This window comes from Penicillium daleae (assembly GCF_028827525.1).
Source record: "Penicillium daleae strain IBT 16125 chromosome Unknown utg000005l_segment0_segment0, whole genome shotgun sequence".
Classification (NCBI taxonomy): Eukaryota; Fungi; Ascomycota; class Eurotiomycetes; order Eurotiales; family Aspergillaceae; genus Penicillium; species Penicillium daleae.
In genome coordinates this window covers 3,083,211-3,100,714 of record NW_026623153.1, presented here as the reverse complement: position 1 = coordinate 3,100,714, position 17,504 = coordinate 3,083,211, and the positions used below count along the sequence as shown (strand labels likewise).

The following is a 17,504-nucleotide window of genomic DNA, read 5'->3' as shown; positions in this document are numbered from 1 at the left end:
TCACTCAATGGGAAGAAATTTACCATGCCAGTGGAAAGAGAGTATGTACTCAGCAGCTTCAGGGCCCTGTATACATAGAGACTCGACCGTTTTCTGAACGCAGCACTGTGTTGACGGATCAGGGAGATAATTGGGGCAGGATGCGATAAGAACGCGTCGCGCGTCGAGTATTGTTGCCTGATTTGGAAGGCGTGTTGTTAATGCCTGTATACTAAGGCAACAAAAGGCGGCCAAATAAAATCACCTAGAACGGACTAGCGTCATGACTGATCAGCTCCGTCGGCCTTTTGCGGCTTCAACATCAACCCGCCGAACAACCCCTCTCCTCTCCATTCTACCAAACGGTGCCATACCAATTGCCATTGTTGCTGTCACCTTGGCAAGGGGACAATTTATCGGCCTTGTCCTTGAACCTGCATATCCCACAAACCCCAGGCCCCCTCGATCATCGCCAGCCGTCGCACCCCCGTCTTCAACATGGTTGCCCGGCCAGTTTCGCATCTCCTTCGTTCGCGCTGCTTGCTGCGCAAGCCTCAGAACACCCAGGCCTTCTCGACTCGAAACGGCCTCCGCGCCGCCGACCACGGCAATCACTATGACCCCCCGACCGGCTGGCTGTTCGGCGTCAAGCCTGGCCAGAAATACGAGAAGGAAGGCTGGGAGGGTATCTGGTACTACGGATTCATTGGCAGTCTGCTAGTTGCTGGTGTTGCATATGTCTTCAAGCCCGACACCTCGTAAGTCCCGCCCTTGCGCATTTCCTGGACACTTGCCAGGACCTGTCTCCATGCCGAAGCGACTAGCTTGTCTGGACGACGTTGTCAGGGATGAGTGAGATCAGTCGATGCTAATAATTCAAACAGTATACAAACCTGGGCTCTCGAGGAAGCTCGTCGGAGACTTGAGGCTGAGGGTATCCTGGAGGACCCCGAGAAGGTCAAGAAATAAACGGATCGGTTCTTGCGCCTAATCTGTACACTGTACATAGAGAGATCGGAAAAGGGTTATTTCGGTTGGCGCCTGTACCACCTGCGATGGCAGATACGATGTTCCGATCCTTTGGTTAGATGGGGTTTTCGCATGTCCTTCCATTCCATTTTCTTTTTCGTCCCCGACCTGTTGTACTACTTTATATTCCGTCTGAACTGCTTTCCATCGCATCAATACAGGTGAATTGAATCAAAATGATCGTCATTTATCAACATATGTGCACGACAGAAATTTATCAACCTTGCCATAGTCTTGGATTATTCAACTTGGACGTGTACCTGAGTGGGTTGAAGCCTCTGTGTTGGTATTTTCATAGTACGAGATTCCAAGTTAGACCTCTGGGTAGATATCGGTCCTCCTGAGTAGGGGCATTTCCCTTCGAATCTTCGACACCAGGTCAAGGTCAATATTCGCTGTCGCAATCTGCGGTTCTGGGTACTCTTCACCCAATTCTGCTACTACCTCGCCCCAAGGGTTAACAATCATAGAGTGGCCATAGCTGCGCCTCTTCTCATTATGCAGGCCTCCTTGCGCAGCTGCTATCACGTAAGTCTGAGTCTCAATAGCTCTAGCTCTGAGCAGAGATTCCCAATGGGCTTTGCCTGTTGGAACTGTGAATGCAGATGGATAGGTAATGACTTCCGCATTTTGACGCCGCAACGCCAGGCTTATTTCCGGGAAGCGTAGCTAGATTTCAAGAATGAGTGAGTGGATAAGGGTGAGGGTTTACTGGGAATATGCATGGCTGGCAGTAGAATACCAAGTCGGCTTTCAGGTGCTTACACGTACATCAAAGCAGATGGCCAGACCGACACGTCCAACCGGCGTATCAAAGGGTGGAAGGATTTTCTGTCCAGGTTCGACGTTCCTTAAAGGAATGTCAGAAATGTCGCCCCGATCTATTAACAAAATGCATTAACTCACTTGCTCTCTTTTAAGATGGGACCATCCTTGATTTCAACGTCGAATAGATGGACTTTCTGGTAGTTTTGGGTGATGATTCCCTTATCATCAATCCAGACCAAGGAGTTCTTGAGCCTATTCTCAGAAGCCATCTCGTGTATGCCAACATTTATATGCATGCTCTCTCCTCTTGCAGCTTGTTGTAGAGCCGAAATAAAATCACCACAGTCCGGTGACTGGGCAAGGGCGAGGGACTCCTCTGCGGAAGACGCAATATAGTCTGATGCCTCAGGCAAGAAAAGGACCTATAATGATGTTAGCTATATGTGCCAGGCGCATTAAGAGAACTGGAACGGAGTATATCATACCTTAGCACCCGCTGCTGCAGCCTTACGGATTAATGTCTGGCATTGGGCTAGATTGGATGTTATGCTCGCCGTCGCGCAGAGCTGCCCCACGGCCTATCTCGAACAGAGAATGATGAGTGATCAAGAACAGACCGGAGCTCAGCTATCAACAAACTTACTGCAAGAACCATTGTAAAATTTGGTCTCAGGAAATTCAGCTCGCAAATTCCGCAAAAAAGACGTTTCTGTCGCTTGCAGGAGACGGCGATGTCGCAAGACCTTTGGTGAGAGCCTACCTAGGCCGATACCTGGTGATTACTCAGCTATCGCGATTCGGCGATAACCTGGTTCTATCGCCCGCAAAAGATTCGTTTCTCACCTGGACTTTTCACCAAAATTGCGGCTCTCAGGTGATCCAGCAACTGCCGCCAGGCAGGTCAATACAGTCGCAATGAAGAGTCTTAGAAGAGATATTTCTTCAAATCCGCAAGCCGCAAATGTCACCAGCAAAGTCTTCGTGCGATCCACGAAAAGTGGAAAGGTGCAAAAGATTGTTCGAGAGCTCTACCTGAGACAAGACATTCCCTGCTCCTCGAAGCTTTGCTCGCTATGCCCTTCGATCGCCCCGGCAGATGCCAACGGGAATAGTATGAGCGCTTCCTTATGATCTTGAACCTGAGCACCCAGCTAACGCAAAGCAGTTGCGCCATTCGTCCTGTCCGATCGTCCCGCCGGTACCAAGGCATTCCCCCGCGGCCATTACCTTTTCCCAGATACGAATGCGCTTCTGAATGGCATGGATCTTTTTGAACACACTGGCGCCTTCTACGATGTCGTCATCCTCCAGACCGTCCTCGAAGAGCTTCGAAACCAATCGCTGCCTCTCTACAATCGCCTTCTTTCCCTGATCAAGACCGACGAGAAGCGCTTTTACCTGTTCTTCAACGAGTTCCGCCTGGAGACTCATGTCAGGAGAGGTCCGGAGGAATCGATCAACGATCGGAACGACCGTGCCGTTCGCACCGTTGCTAGCTGGTATGAAGAGCATCTCCGTGTTTCGGCCAAGAAGAGCAAGAAAGAGAAATTCGTGCCTGCTATGGTGGTCATTACCGACGACAAAGATAGTATTCGCAAGGCCAAGGCCGAAAATGTGACGGCTTTGTCTCTCGCGGACTATGTCGCCGGTCTTGAGGATTCCGAGAAGCTGCTGGATATGATCAGTGAGGCTAGAGAAGCTCGGGATACAAAGGACTCTGCTCGTGGGGAGCTATTCTACCCCGAGTACTACTCGATGTCAAAGCTTATGACTGGGTTGCGAGCGGGCACCTTGCACCAAGGAGTTTTCAACGTCTCGCCGTACAACTACTTGGAAGGATCTATCAAGGTTCCAGCCTTTGATAAGCCCCTACTCATTCTGGGTCGCGACAACAGCAACCGTGCGATTTCAAGTGATGTCGTTGTGATTGAGCTCTTGCCCAAAGACCAATGGAAGTCGCCCTCAGCGAAGATAGTTGATGAGGAGGCTGTAACGAAGAACGATAATCCCGATACAGACGAATCAGAGGCTGTGGTAACGGACAGAGAGCGCAAGGCTCTTCAAGAAGAGGCCAAGCAGGCGCATGGAAAAAATTCAGAGGGCAACCCGCAGCCAACAGCCAAGGTTGTCGGTGTCATCAAGCGCAACTGGCGCCAATACGTGGGACATGTGGACTCGAATTCGACCGCCTCGCATGCTGGTCGTCGACAGCAGACTGTCTTTGTGCTGCCCATGGAGAAGAGGGTTCCGAAGATCAGAGTCCGCACGAGGCAAGCGAGCGAGCTCATCGGTCAGCGCATCGTTGTCACCATCGACTCCTGGGACCGAGACTCTCGGTATCCCACCGGTCACTACATCCGATCCCTGGGTGAATTGGAGACCAAGGGAGCCGAGACCGAGGCACTTCTACTGGAGTACGACGTGCAGTACAAGCCTTTTCCGAAGTCTGTTCTCGACTGTCTACCCGCAGAAGGTCATGATTGGAAGGTTCCTGCCTCCAAGGAGGACAAGGGCTGGAATGGTCGACGAGACCTACGTGATCTGCTCATTTGCAGTATCGATCCCCCGGGCTGTCAGGATATTGACGATGCACTACATGCACGCCCTCTGCCGAATGGCAACTTTGAGGTTGGCGTCCACATTGCAGACGTCTCACACTTCGTCAAGCCTAACAACGCAATGGATCTCGAAGCAAGTGTCCGCGGTACGACCGTATATCTGGTTGACAAGCGTATCGATATGCTTCCACATCTTCTTGGAACAGACCTTTGCTCGCTGAAGCCCTACGTGGAGCGTTACGCCTTCTCTGTCATCTGGGAAGTCACTCCCAACGCAGAGATCGTGTCTTCAAACTTCACAAAGTCCGTCATTCGCTCACGCGAAGCTTTCAGTTACGAACAGGCTCAACTGCGCATTGACGATCCCTCGCAGACTGACGAACTGACGGAGAGCATGCGGAACCTCCTGCGCTTCTCCAAAATTCTCCGACAGAAGCGTTATGATGCCGGTGCCCTGAACCTCGCCTCGCCTGAAGTCCGCATCGAGGCTGGTGATGAAGCCGGTGACCCTCTTACCGACGTAAAGACCAAAGCCATGCTCGAGACCAACAGCTTGGTCGAAGAGTTCATGCTTCTCGCCAACATCACCGTAGCCACAAAGGTTTACGAATCCTTCTCGCAAACTGCTCTCCTTCGTCGTCACGCCACCCCACCGCCGCAGAACTTCGAGGATCTAACCAATCAGTTGGCCAAGAAACGTGGCATGGAGCTTGACGTCTCCAGCTCTGGCGCACTTGCCAACTCTCTGGACCGCTGCGTCGACCCAGAGAACCCATTCTTCAATACCCTGGTCCGTATCCTGGCGACTCGTTGCATGACCTCCGCCGAGTACTTCTGTGCCGGTGCCCATGCCGAGTCTGAATTCCGCCACTACGGTCTTGCCTCGCCCATCTACACACACTTTACCTCGCCCATCCGTCGATATGCCGATCTTCTTGTCCACCGACAACTGGCCTCGGCTATTGGGTACGAGGGCGAAGATGGACACGCCGTCATCGAGGGTGTCAGCACTCGTGGCAAGCTTGAGGATATCTGCCGCAACATCAACTACCGTCACCGCAATGCTCAATTCGCCGGCCGTGCCAGTATCGAATATTACGTTGGCCAGGCCCTCAAGGCGCGCGGTGAGAAGATGGCTGCAGGCGGCACGGACACTGGCATTGACGAGGAGGGTTACGTGATGCGTGTCTTTGAAAACGGTGTCGTCGTGTTCGTCCCCCGATTCGGTATCGAAGGTGTCGTCCGCTTGGAGGACTTTGTTCTGCCCGGTGAATCTGGTATTTATTCCGTAGCTGAGCGGCGGGAGTTGGCGGTTCATCGGACCACAGACTTTGACAGCGAGGAGTACACGGTTCGAGTATCAGAGAAAAATCACCCCGAGAAGGAACGAAGTGTGCAGGTTGAGCTCTTCCAAAGGGTCAAGGTGAATATCAGCTCGGTCAAGGAAGAGGGTCGTGGTGCTGGCAAGCGCAGAGTTCGGGTATTGATTACTGGTTAAATTAGATTCAGCAAAATAATCCGAAGCATTTTCATGGGTTATACCCCCAGTATTGGTATTCCAGTCACTCTCCCCCCTCATATAGCCTAGTGGTCTATTGACCTTTGGGTGTGCCCTAGAAAGGGCAAACATGTGATGGGAATAGGTACAGGCCTCCAGTGTCGAGTATAACTCCACGGATGGTCAGGCACATCCCTAGGCGGGGAGAGTGGGCGGGTGGGCATGCGAGGTGGTGGTAGCACCTCCTCGCGGATAAAGATCTTTTTTATATTTTTTTGATATAATATATTATTTCTGCTTAGAATATAAGCTATTCTATTTTTTCTTAAAAGAAACTTCTAAGACAGTGTTAGAAGGGTGAGAGTGATGCTGTTAATTATGTATAGTGTCAGCGTTGGCTCTGGGTGATGTACTTCGGCATCGCGGGGTGGCGATGGAGCATTACTATGAAGTATATAGGGAATCAGAAGGTCGGGGGTTCAATTCATGGAGGCGGAGGTATTTATTTTGAGTATATGACATCTTGCATATGCTCATTCAGAGCTTGATCTTATTCATACTAGACGGAATGGTCTACAATAGAGAGACCACAGTACATCATATCTTCTGCGAGGCCTGATGCCGTTCGTCCTCATGATTACAACATAAGAAGAGTTCCTGGAGCGTTGCAAAATCCAAGAATCATTTGAAGGATGTGACTATTTTGTAGCTATACTTGTGTCTAAGCCGGGCCTCTGCACATTCAGGCTTCGTGCTCTTTTAATCGTAATCTTAGACACGCTTGAGGGCAACCATTCTGCGCATCAGGCTGAAAGGAGCCCAAATCTGCGCATCAGTTGCGCCATCAGATGAAGTCGTAAATGCAATAGCTGCAGGAGAATCCTGCTTTTCCCCGTCAGAGTTCTCCGCATTCGTGAGAGCCTCTTCACGAGCAACAAATTCACGCCGTTGCTGCGCCCGCTCGAGCTCTCCCACCTTCCAGCCCCGAACAACCCAGAGACACAGCGAAGCCCCGATATATACAAACCCGGTGAAAATTTGAATATGGAGGTACGAAACGCCCCCACCTACCTTGGTGGTGCGCAGTTCAAGGGCAATCGCCTCAGAGACAGTACACGGTGCAACGAGAGTGAGCCAAGTAATACTCAATCCAGAAGGCAGGTCTCTCAGACCGATAATCTCGGCCAAGACGGGCGAGACAGTGGCCCAGTAGGTTCCGGAGACAGTTCCTACCAGCACGACGAAGAAGCATACGACGCCCATGCTATCAGCGAAAATCCAAATGACCAGGCAAAACAGTCCACACACGAAGGTGAGGACAGTGGCAATATTAATCCGACCAAGACGATCACTGAACATGCCGACAATTGGACGGCCGAGACCCTGTCCGAGGTTCAAGAGAGCGGAAACGATACTCCCCTGATGCGGCGTCAGTCCGACGGAGAGCGCAAAGTTGGCCACACTGAACAGCAGGGCCACATATCCCAGCATGCTGAAGACACCCCAACCTAGGAAAAGCAGAAACTCGGGCCGACGCAGCAGCGGGAAATGAAACGCCGTCAAACGACTTCCAACCAACTTGTTCCGGTCTCGAAGGAGATTGCCACAGACCAGGTTAACAACGCACGAGATGATACCCAAGATGCGGAATGCCCAGCCCAGACCTAGACGTGGGATAATCGCACCCACGGCTAGCGAGTACATCAATCCGCCAACCCCAGATCCCGCCGCGGTGATACTCATTGCAAAGCTGCGACGTTTCAAAAACCACTGTGGAGCAATGCCCACGCTCCCGACGAAGAGGAAGCCCATGCCCCAGCCAAAGCAGACGCCTTGGCTGAGGAAGATGTGCCATTTCTGAGTGGCAAAGGATGAGCCGATGAGGGAGAGAGTTTCGAAAAAGACGCCGAGGTTGACGACCAGTCGGGTGCCGAAGACTTGGATGAGCCAGGTAGCTAGCGGAGCCACGAGGAGGGCACAGGATATGCTGAGACCGCCAGTGAAAGCGTAGGAGAGGGCTGTTGTGTTGGGGAAGACGTTATGAGAAAGATAGTAACTGAGGAAGACACCATAGCTCTGAAGAATGTAGTGTGTTAGCTTGGCAGATATACTTCTACAAGAATGGATATATACTAACGCTGTTGATTCCCCAGGTATGCGCATTGATCCAGAAGACACATGCAACGCAGACCCAGCCATATCCGCCGTCTGGTGGGACATCGCGCGTATATTTCTCATCGGGGTCGGTCTGGGGTTCTACAGGAGCAGAAATGTCATGCTCGTGCTTGGAATCCGCTACCGAGTCCCGATCATCGTCTTGATGAGACTGGATGACATCGACGGGTGTATTATCAGCCATGCCTTGGGCCTATTTAATATGCCGACGAAACTTCCAAGTCTGGTCTCTGTTTGTTCTTGCCAGTGGCAATGCTGAAAACCGCGACCCGAAGCAAATTGCCGTTTTCGTCACGACATAGGGCCCAGCCGTTGACAAGGACGTGGAGGAAAGAGAAGAGAATTATTTTAGAGATTAGAAAGGATCCAGACCAAGAAGATATGAGTCGACCATGATGGAGTGAGTTAGCTTAAGGCTAGTCTCTTAATTATGGGGTCATGGTCGGACTTAACGCCGACATTTTCTACTGTACACGGAACTTGGGGTCGGCCCTTGGTCGAGGAACTATATACCGCGGCCAGTCGGTGACTTTAAGCCAATGGTAAAGCATATTGGACCCGGAATGGATCAAGGATACGACGGGAAGCTTGCTAAGGATCAAAAGCAGAGAAAGATCATTGGGGCCGCTTTGGAGTCGTGGAGCAAGAAAGTGGGGTTTGATGCCGAAGACCCGGTGCGGAGAAAAAGTGACGAGCAGAAGACCAAGAAAAAAAGGCCATCTAAATATGCCTCGATTTTATGCTTTTAACAGATCTATCTGAATGTCTTTGGAACCCTCTTTCTAGATATTCCTGGCATTGTTGTTCAACTTGCCTTCTAAAGTATAGCTAGCTGATGAGATGGGTTTGAACTTTTTCGGGTGTTGCAAAGTTATGGAACACCACTGTATATATCTCCGATGGAATACCTGGAAATGAGCGGACAGGGATCATCATCTTGAGTTCTGACTCATCGCGGGTGGTGAGGTTATCTGCAGGTCCAGTTGTTCGTTGGCAGGTTGGGTATCAACACGTTGACATGTAGACCCAAGGCCGAGTCCAGGGATTGTATATAGTTGATGGAGGGTAACGAAAAGATCTCCGACCGGATCATCGAATCTTTTGCATGACTCGGCATCTAGTGATCACCGCTACCGTTCGTATAAAGTACAGTCAGTACAGATACGCAGTGAATCGCCGAGCGACAGACGCTTTCACGTGCCGTAAGCCCTAAGCCCTGCCCCAAACCGGCCGATGACGGCGTTGCCCGGGGCCTGTTTGTTTTGGACTCCGCAATCAGCGGGACGAGATCGCGACTAAGGCCAGAGCTCCTCCTGAGCTTCTCCTGAGTCTCTAACACTGCAGAGAATCCTGAGCTGATCCGGACGCCCGCCCCTGGAGTAATAGTCGGATCGGACAGAATAAAGCTAGCTACCCATGATGCACAAACATACCAAGCCTATCGGCCAGCGCAAGGTCTCGCCGCCGGGCCCCAGCTATATGAACAATGATCAAATGGGTAAGTTGCCCCTTCATTCCTTCAACTTAGAACTACCCAGCCCCTCCTGAACGTACGCGCAGCCAACATTAAGCATTCACAACGAGTGCAAGCTAACGCGCGCTCGCTTTCCACAGCAAGTTATTTGAAAGATCTCCGAACAAACCGTCCAGCTCGACCAACGGGATCGCGACCTTATCCTGGCAAATCCACCACGGCATCATCTCCCGATCTTGAGGAGGGCCTCCCTCCTCGCGCGGCTTCTGCATTCTCCATGTACCGAACCTCCGGAAGCCCTCCGGACGCAGAACCTCGCTGCGGAAGCGCCATGTCTCATCGTCGCGCAAACTCCAACGCCGCCGAAGCTGGTCCGACCGGCCGCCCTCTAGCCCAAGAACCACGATCAGTCTCGGTGCGAAAGAACGTGTTTCCCTCGCAGATCTTCTCGCACCCCGTGGCTGCATCGCCAGTCCCCTCTTATCGGTCGTATCGGGAAAGTAAACACAGACACCAGGAGAAGGAAGAAGCACGGGAGCTGCGCGACGTGCTGCAAGGGTTAGATTTGGAAGATGATGTTCGATTGCATCAAGCAGCTCAGGATGAGGCGACGGAGCTGGTGTGGATGCATCAAAATCCTGGGATGGCGTATAAGAACCCACATGCGCCTTATCATAACCCAGATGCCGTGGGGAGAGACCCTTCGATCCGAAGTCAGTCCCGGCAGAGCTCTGGATCGAGATCATCACCGATCAAGCACCGCCATTCAATTGCCTCGAGTGGTTCCTCGAGTGGACCTTCGAGTCCCGAGTTCGCAGACGCTGACTTAGTGTCATCTACCCGGAGGCGCTCGTCTCTCGCCGGAACTTTGAAGAAGAACCTCAAGGTCAACTTTGCCTTGCCCGAAGAGAAAAAGCCCGCGCCTAAGCCCCGCACCGTGAGTGGTGATTCCTCCAAAGGTGTCTTTCGAAACCCCGAGGACCACATCTATGAAGAACTGGAAGCGACCGAAACCCAACCCGACTTCTCCAAGTCTGACTCTTCAGCGCTGCGAAATAAACCGCGCAACGCGCTCCCCAGACTCGGCAAACCGCTGCCCTGGTTACAGGGCCGGAATACCAATGGTTCCGTGCGCGACAAGATCTCCAAGTTCGACATCCACAAGAACCCGCCCAGCCAGTCCCGTAATCCAGGGTATACACAGAATGAGCCTGTGGCGCCGTCGCCTCCTAGAAAGGATGAAGAGCCTGTTCCCATGAAGGATGGGAAGGAAATCCGCAGCGATGATATCCGGGCTGCTACCAGCAAAAAGCTCAAGGACCGCAGTGAGAACCTGCCCATGCCTTCTGCAGTCAGTGACCGCGTTGGACGGCCCATCGTGAGCTTTGATCGGAAATGGCAACCGAGTGACCTGCCCAAGCCCAAGCCGCAGCCGCCAACAGCCGCACCTCCAGTGCCTACCATAGCTCCCAGTATTGAGATCTCTGAGCCACAGGCTGCTCCCCCTCCAATCCCGGTCATCAATATCCCCGATATCAAGGAACCAACAATATCCGAGATGACCGAGCCGGTCCAACACCAAGGCAAACCAGCGAGATCAATGACCCAGCCCGCAGGTAATCAGGGCCGCCCGGCGCCTGTGAAAAGACACCCGTCAGAACCACAACGCAATGCGTATACTCCGTATACTCGATCCGGGGTCCCAACAGCACGCTGCGAGTCCTGTTCCCTCTCTATCTCCGGCAAGATCGTCACCGCTGGAGGCTGCCGATTCCACCCTGAATGCTTCATCTGCCACCACTGCCACACTGCCCTGGAGTGTGTTGCGTTTTACGAGGAGCCCGAAGCGTCCCGGGCTGAGAGACTGGCGCATAACCCAGACGAAGAGGCGCGTATCCCGCGCTTCTACTGCCACTTGGATTTCCACGAGCTCTTTAGTCCCCGCTGCAAGAGCTGCAAGACCCCCATCGAGGGCGAAGTCGTCGTTGCATGTGGCGCAGAATGGCACGTGGGCCACTTTTTCTGCGCCGAATGTGGTGATGTAAGTAGTCTTTCACTCCCCTCTTCTTACACGCTAGACCATATTCACTAACTCTCACCTCCCAAAAGCCCTTCAACTCGACGACTCCGTTTGTCGAGAAAGATGGTTTTGCATGGTGTCTGCAATGCCACGGCCGTCGTACTGCGCCCCGCTGTCTAGGCTGCAAGCAGCATGTCCTTGACGACCTGGTCATTACCGCTATCGGTGGACAATGGCACGAGCGCTGCTTTGTCTGCCACGAGTGTGGTGACGGGTTCGGACCCGAGGGCCGTTTCTTTGTTCGTGAGGGTGAACCGAAGCGCACTGCTAAGGGTCGGATTATTGGTGGACCTGTGCAGTTGGCTATCTGTGAACGATGTGAGGGTATTCGTCTCAAGGCTCCTGGAATGTGTTGAGGCAGGTTACATGTGTCCTGCCTTTACTTGAAGCCTTTCGGGTCTTTTGAGACTGGTGCCTGAGCATTTGATGCTTTTTATGACTTTATTGCGTGACGATTTACTGATTGTTTTTGGGGGATTTTGTTTCCGGATATGAGAGTGCATTGGTCAGGTTTATGATTGTGTTTATATGATTTTCGTTCTGTTGTTTCGGTTCTATTTTGTCTGCTTTTTGCCCATTTTGGCGGGAGTTTATCATGTTCGATTCATCAAGCGCAGATTGTTTATTACAAGATTTGTTTCATGGTTGTGGTATTGGCAATGCATGCATAATAGAGAGATAAACTTGGACATGGACTTGGACTTGAAGATGGAAAACGCCTGTACACCAGAGATTCTTTTTCAGGCCATATAGAGACCAATCAAACACACACATGCATCTTTTTCTTTTCTTTTCTCAAGCAGGCCACTCGGGGTCCGCCTTGCGACGGAACACCGCAACGTACTTGTTACCGTTGTTCCGAGTGACCTTCTTGGACTCTTCGGTCTCAAACTTCATCACCTGGACACAAGGATCCGCATCAAGCTCCTCTTCGGAGAGAAGTTCCCAAAGATCTCTAATGCCCTCCGTAGGCTCATCTCCCTTCTCAGTCACATTTCCCCCTCCTCAGTTTCATATTTGAAATGCCGCAGCACCCAGTGGTGATATTCCTCCACATCAGTGATAGTATACATCAAACCACCCGGCTTCAGAACATACGCATATTCAGCATTCAAGCTCTCGGAGACAATACGAGCCTTGTGCTTGCGCGCCTTAAAGTGCGGATCAGGGAAACACACAAAGATTTTGGAGAGTTGGTGGTGGCCGAAGAAATTGGGGAGGAATTTCATCGTGTTGGCCCGAATACCAGTGATGTTCTCGTAGTTTCCTGGGACGATGGTCGTCGTGCTGCCGACTTCGTCGTCTTCGTCTTCGGGGACTGTGGGGGTTTCGGAGGGGGTTTGGTTTGTGCTCTTTTCCGCGGCGGTCTTTTTGAGGACTTGCTGTTTTAAGCGGAGGGCGGATACGCGGCTGCGGACGTAGTCGAGGACTGAGACGCGGATTTCCATGCCTGGAGGGAAGGTTAGTATTCGCATGATATGGAATACTTGATTGAGGTGGTGTCAAGCAAAGAGGGTGTGCGAATTTGAACGTACCGACCATCAAGGTATCTGGTAGTAGAGGTGCCAGTCCAACCAGCAACCCGCCGAATCCACAACCAATGTCCACAACTTCCACATCCTTGATCAATTTTCTCGTACCACCGAGATTGATCTTGGACGGATCTGGATCGACAAAGGCAGGATAATGCGACGCCCAGTCCATATGCGCAGGGCTAATCGGGCTATAGTTTCGTCATGGTTAGCTCCAGCACAGCCAGCACAGTACCCAGAACCACATCGTCCACGAAGCTAATGTCTTCACAGTACGTTCTGAAACATTCGCCAGGAAGGTATATAGGCCACATACTAGTCCAGATTATGATCCGAGAACACGTTCGCATGCGCGCGCGCTGCCGGAAGAATCTCTTCTTCGGCATTTTCACATTGGAAACGTCGCCATCAACGCGCTCAGCCTGTTCCTGGATCTTGCGGCGGTATTCCTCGCGCTGTTGGCGCTTACCCGCTACCTGGGTAGCCATTGTGAGAATGACCGTGGATATTCGAGAATTGGGTGGTGGGAAGGAAAAAAAACGAGGATTCGAGAACGAGAAAGTTGGAGGTCGTTGGAGGAATAATTTGCGCGGGCCGCTCTCCCCCCACTCCACACTCCGCCCGAGCTTTGGGATCTGCTTATCAGCAATCCATCTCCTCCTTCATCAACACCCGATTTTCGTTTATTCGCCACTCGACATAACTGCTAGAGGCTTGTCTCCAAAAGTAAATACTCCGCAGAAATGGCTACGACAGCAGCTACTGCGGGCACAGCAGCTACCCCCTTCGCCTTCCCATCGACCTACAACTTCCCACCCTTCTTCACCCCGCAACCAAACAGCACCACGCGACACTCGCAGCTCCAAAAATGGTCCTCACTAATCCAGTCCTGGTGTCGACACCACCGCACCTACCGCCTCTCCCTCGTCGATGCCGTCGATTCCCCTCTTTTCCATAATGCAGCCCTGCGCAAGCGGCTAAATTTGGCCGAAGCGCGCGCCGTCGTGGACTGGATGACTAAAAAGGAGGAGGAAGGGGGCGGTGGTCAGCGCGCGGAGTGGATTGAGGGAGCTGCGGCGGGTGGGAATACAGCGCCCAAGAGTGTTGCGTGGATCTGGTGGCGGAGGCCGGAGGAGTGGGCGGATGTGCTGGTGGATTGGATTGATGTTACTGGGCAGCGGGGGGTAGTGTTGACGGTGTTTGAGCTGGTGCAGGGCGAGGCAACGGTTTCTCAAGGTAGGTCACTTATTACCCAGACGGGGTCTACGGAAAATGGTCGTGCTGATCATCTTGCAGAGTTTCATGGCATGGACAACGATGCCATGATGAAGGCGCTTAATGTCCTCGTCAAGCGAGGCAAGGCATCGGTCTTTGGTAATGAGGGCGAGGAGGGAGTCAAGTTCTTTTAAACAAACAGAGTCTGTATTGCTATGCCTATGTGATGAATCGTGGCTATTCGTTACAAAGCAAACGCTCAAAGGGTCCATCCATGTTGTTGGTCAACCCAGACTGCCAATACTCCCTAAACATTTACAATACCCCCATCGAGCTCAGCGGCTTGAATGAATCTCGAGACGAGCCCTACTCGTCTACATCCTCGATCAAGCTCTCATCCAGTTCGTACTCGTCCGTGGCTCGCAGATCCTGCGACATGGCCATGTCGAGTAGCCAGTCCACTCGCACGATGCGAGGGGTTCGCTTGACGTCGCCGGCCAATTGACGGAACCGAGGCCAGAGTCGAGCGTGTTTGCGCTCGGCACCACTGAGAAGGAAAGCCTCGTTGCGGCCAGGTTCATCATCTTGCATCTCCTCGTCTTCATCGTCGCTCTCCTCGCGTCGAGAAGTGTTGTTCAGTGCGAGGCGACCACGGAAAAGCAGACACTCTCCACCATTTGCCTCCACGATCGATTTGAAGGCGTCGAATCCTCCGCGGATATCTTCCACGCAAAAGACGCGGAACCCGTGCAGGAGCTTGTTCTTGTTCCTCTTCGCATTTCCCAGGGACTTGGCAAGAGAAATATGGAACTTTGACTCGGCCGTCCTGTCCACAAGGGGGAAGTCCTTTGGGTCAAGCAACTCATCATGCTTGAGACAGTTATCGACAAAGTCAGTGCTCATGATCACCGGCGCATAGGCCAATGCATTGACGAATTTGGCGGTGCGCAGGATAGAGGGCGCTGCCAGGTGAGTGCATCGGCGGGCATCTTGAACTACCATAATTCCAAGATCTCGGAGATGGCGCTGTTCATGTAACATTAGCATTCGCATCATGTATATAGATGGCATTGACAAACCTTATCCGCATCCTCTTTCTTCTCATTGCCCTTGCCAACCCACTTTTGATAACCAGTAATCAGCAAGTGCATGGAGATCGGCAGACGGGACTTCTTCTGTCGCTTGGCATCCATCGCCTGTTCGCCGTCGCTTTCATCCTGTGGCTCGGCAGAGCGGCGCTTCTTCGAATTATTGGATACACGATCCTCGTCAGACTTTCGTCGGCCACCGTAGATAACACCGCCAACGCGCTTCATCTCCTTCTCATACAGGGCAATATCGGGAGCGATCTCATGGAGCCGGGCGGCTGCTGCGTCTTTAGACTTGCGGCTGCTGGTCGAAGAAGGTGTCTCATTCTCCTTGTCATCAGGAATCAGGCGAGATCGCGTAGGTGTCTGTGCCGGCTTGTTGTCTGCTGCCCGGCGAGTGGCTTTGGTCTTCACTTGAGGAGTTCCTTGGGCAGTCTCGGAGACCTTCTCGGTTTCGTTTCGAGGCTTCTCCGCGGGGGGTAGCATTGATGCCGCGTTCTGATCTTTGGCCCGCATGGCACGGGGAGGACTCGCAAGCTCTTCCATGGGTTCAGTAGAGAAGAAGTTCTGCTCAAGAACGTCTCGATCGAGCATTTTCTGTCCAGCAACGTCGCCAAGGTTTGTCCGAGGCGGGAAGTGGTTGTAGCGAGGGTTAGACACTGGTTGCAGCTTCCATGCGGCGTAGCTGTCTTCCAACCACAAGTGATTGACTACCTGTAGTCCCCATTCTCGTGCCGCGCTGCATTTTTCACTGTTACCATGTGCGGTGATCAGATGCGTGTTCTCTTGCTTCAGGGTCTTTGTGCATTCAGCGCCCGCTGCTGCAATCAAATTCTCGAGGTAAATCCGTGCCTCGCCAACATAGTTTGATAGACTGATCTTCAACCCTTCAAATCCAGGGATTGCCGTGCGAGACACGGGATAATGCAGGAGTCTACTCAGGGGACGAGTCCAAGTATTGAATGTCATGAGATGATACAGCCAGGCGAGGTTTCCAACAATCTTGTCCAAGCGGGATGCTGTCCTGTACACAAAGCCCTCTCGGAATCGGCAAACCAACCAGTCCGCATCCTCAACCTTGGATGTGACAGAAGCGCCGCCTTGACCGAGGACAGCCTCGATTGATTCCAGCATATGTGAGCCAATTCCAAGATCTGGCGAGAGCATGATACATTTGCCTGCAAAGACACTCAGTTGGTCTCCAATAAATGAAATATTGGCCGGCGCAGGCATTATGGATGGTTCAGGGGCGGATGCACCCGCCAAACCCTTGTTCTCATTTGAACGAATGGGAGCATCGAGACCTGGGCGCAAGATTTCAGGGTCTGGAAGTGTGTACGGGCGTTCATCAATGCGTTGACCGAGTTTCAGACAATCATCGAACCTGTGTCGCATCAATCAGTCTCATACCGTCGAATGACGACCGATCAAGGGCGAAGCATACCAGTGTGGCAGGACAATCTTCACACGCAACTTTTTGGCCTGTACAAGTCGCGCCTTGTCCGATTCTACCGTTAAGTCCACCAGATGGGTGACCATTCCGGTCATTCGAGGGCTGTACAATCCACCCTTGGCCACCACCCCGCCGATAATCGCATCCTTGTCACCTTCTGGGATATCACCACAGGTCACAACCACATCACTGAGGAAGAGGCGCGGATCAGGGCTGTGTTGACGTGGGTTGGCCACTTTCCGTTTCGCGAGGGAGGTATGCACCCAAGAGGGCTTCACCACGGGGATAAGAGTCTTGCGAGCGAGATCGTAAGTGTGGAAGTCGGTGTTGTTCGCAACAATATGAGTACATTCAAGAGTGTCCTCTTTTTCAGGGCTGGACTCGTGTATTGACGGTTCGCCGCCGTATTCTCCGATCACCGCCGCAAGCTAGTTAGGCGAAAATATGAGTTTCGTCTTCGGTATATGCGCATGCGATCGTAGTAATACATACCTGCTCAGCGGTTTCCAGGGGGAGGGCATTTGAGCACACAATACAGATGCGACACTGGTCGAAGAGCTTGGGGTCGTCGTCTGCCATGGTGACAACACTGAGTTGCTCTCGTTTGTGATTGTCAGGAACGAGTCGAAGACGCGCCGCGCGCGTAAAGCGCCGA

The 17,504-nt window shown here is 52.4% G+C and overlaps 8 protein-coding genes across 8 annotated transcripts; 4 read left to right on the top strand and 4 right to left on the bottom strand.

Moving 5' to 3' along the window:
- Positions 1-477: 477 nt before the first annotated feature.
- Positions 478-948, top strand: N7458_005285 (uncharacterized protein; the record flags this gene model as incomplete). Its single annotated transcript, XM_056908667.1, has 2 exons — positions 478-737; positions 864-948. 2 exons carry the CDS (start codon positions 478-480, stop codon positions 946-948), a joined length of 345 nt encoding a protein of 114 aa, XP_056767285.1.
- Positions 949-1,320: 372 nt separating this feature from the next.
- On the bottom strand, positions 1,321-2,431 carry N7458_005284 (carbon-nitrogen hydrolase family protein; the record flags this gene model as incomplete). Its single annotated transcript, XM_056908666.1, has 5 exons — positions 1,321-1,677; positions 1,780-1,858; positions 1,915-2,198; positions 2,262-2,354; positions 2,420-2,431. The coding sequence occupies 5 exons, from the start codon at positions 2,429-2,431 to the stop codon at positions 1,321-1,323; spliced, it is 825 nt and encodes a 274-aa protein (XP_056767284.1).
- A 260-nt stretch (positions 2,432-2,691) lies between these two features.
- On the top strand, positions 2,692-5,832 carry N7458_005283 (exosome catalytic subunit DIS3; the record flags this gene model as incomplete). The annotated part of the gene is made up of 2 exons (XM_056908665.1): positions 2,692-2,887; positions 2,942-5,832. 2 exons carry the CDS (start codon positions 2,692-2,694, stop codon positions 5,830-5,832), a joined length of 3,087 nt encoding a protein of 1,028 aa, XP_056767283.1.
- Positions 5,833-6,603: 771 nt separating this feature from the next.
- Positions 6,604-8,191, bottom strand: N7458_005282 (MCT family MFS transporter; the record flags this gene model as incomplete). Its single annotated transcript, XM_056908664.1, has 2 exons — positions 6,604-7,908; positions 7,970-8,191. 2 exons carry the CDS (start codon positions 8,189-8,191, stop codon positions 6,604-6,606), a joined length of 1,527 nt encoding a protein of 508 aa, XP_056767282.1.
- A 1,235-nt stretch (positions 8,192-9,426) lies between these two features.
- N7458_005281 (LIM domain protein) lies at positions 9,427-11,917 on the top strand (the record flags this gene model as incomplete). Its single annotated transcript, XM_056908663.1, has 3 exons — positions 9,427-9,505; positions 9,622-11,522; positions 11,591-11,917. 3 exons carry the CDS (start codon positions 9,427-9,429, stop codon positions 11,915-11,917), a joined length of 2,307 nt encoding a protein of 768 aa, XP_056767281.1.
- Positions 11,918-12,356: 439 nt separating this feature from the next.
- trm8 (tRNA (guanine46-N7)-methyltransferase) lies at positions 12,357-13,581 on the bottom strand (the record flags this gene model as incomplete). Its single annotated transcript, XM_056908662.1, has 4 exons — positions 12,357-12,542; positions 12,596-13,011; positions 13,097-13,284; positions 13,436-13,581. The coding sequence occupies 4 exons, from the start codon at positions 13,579-13,581 to the stop codon at positions 12,357-12,359; spliced, it is 936 nt and encodes a 311-aa protein (XP_056767280.1).
- A 255-nt stretch (positions 13,582-13,836) lies between these two features.
- N7458_005279 (ESCRT-II subunit protein VPS25) lies at positions 13,837-14,502 on the top strand (the record flags this gene model as incomplete). The annotated part of the gene is made up of 1 exon (XM_056908661.1): positions 13,837-14,502. One exon carries the CDS (start codon positions 13,837-13,839, stop codon positions 14,500-14,502), a length of 666 nt encoding a protein of 221 aa, XP_056767279.1.
- A 172-nt stretch (positions 14,503-14,674) lies between these two features.
- On the bottom strand, positions 14,675-17,428 carry N7458_005278 (uncharacterized protein; the record flags this gene model as incomplete). The annotated part of the gene is made up of 4 exons (XM_056908660.1): positions 14,675-15,334; positions 15,388-16,780; positions 16,841-17,277; positions 17,342-17,428. 4 exons carry the CDS (start codon positions 17,426-17,428, stop codon positions 14,675-14,677), a joined length of 2,577 nt encoding a protein of 858 aa, XP_056767278.1.
- Between the last annotated feature and the right edge of the window lie 76 nt (positions 17,429-17,504).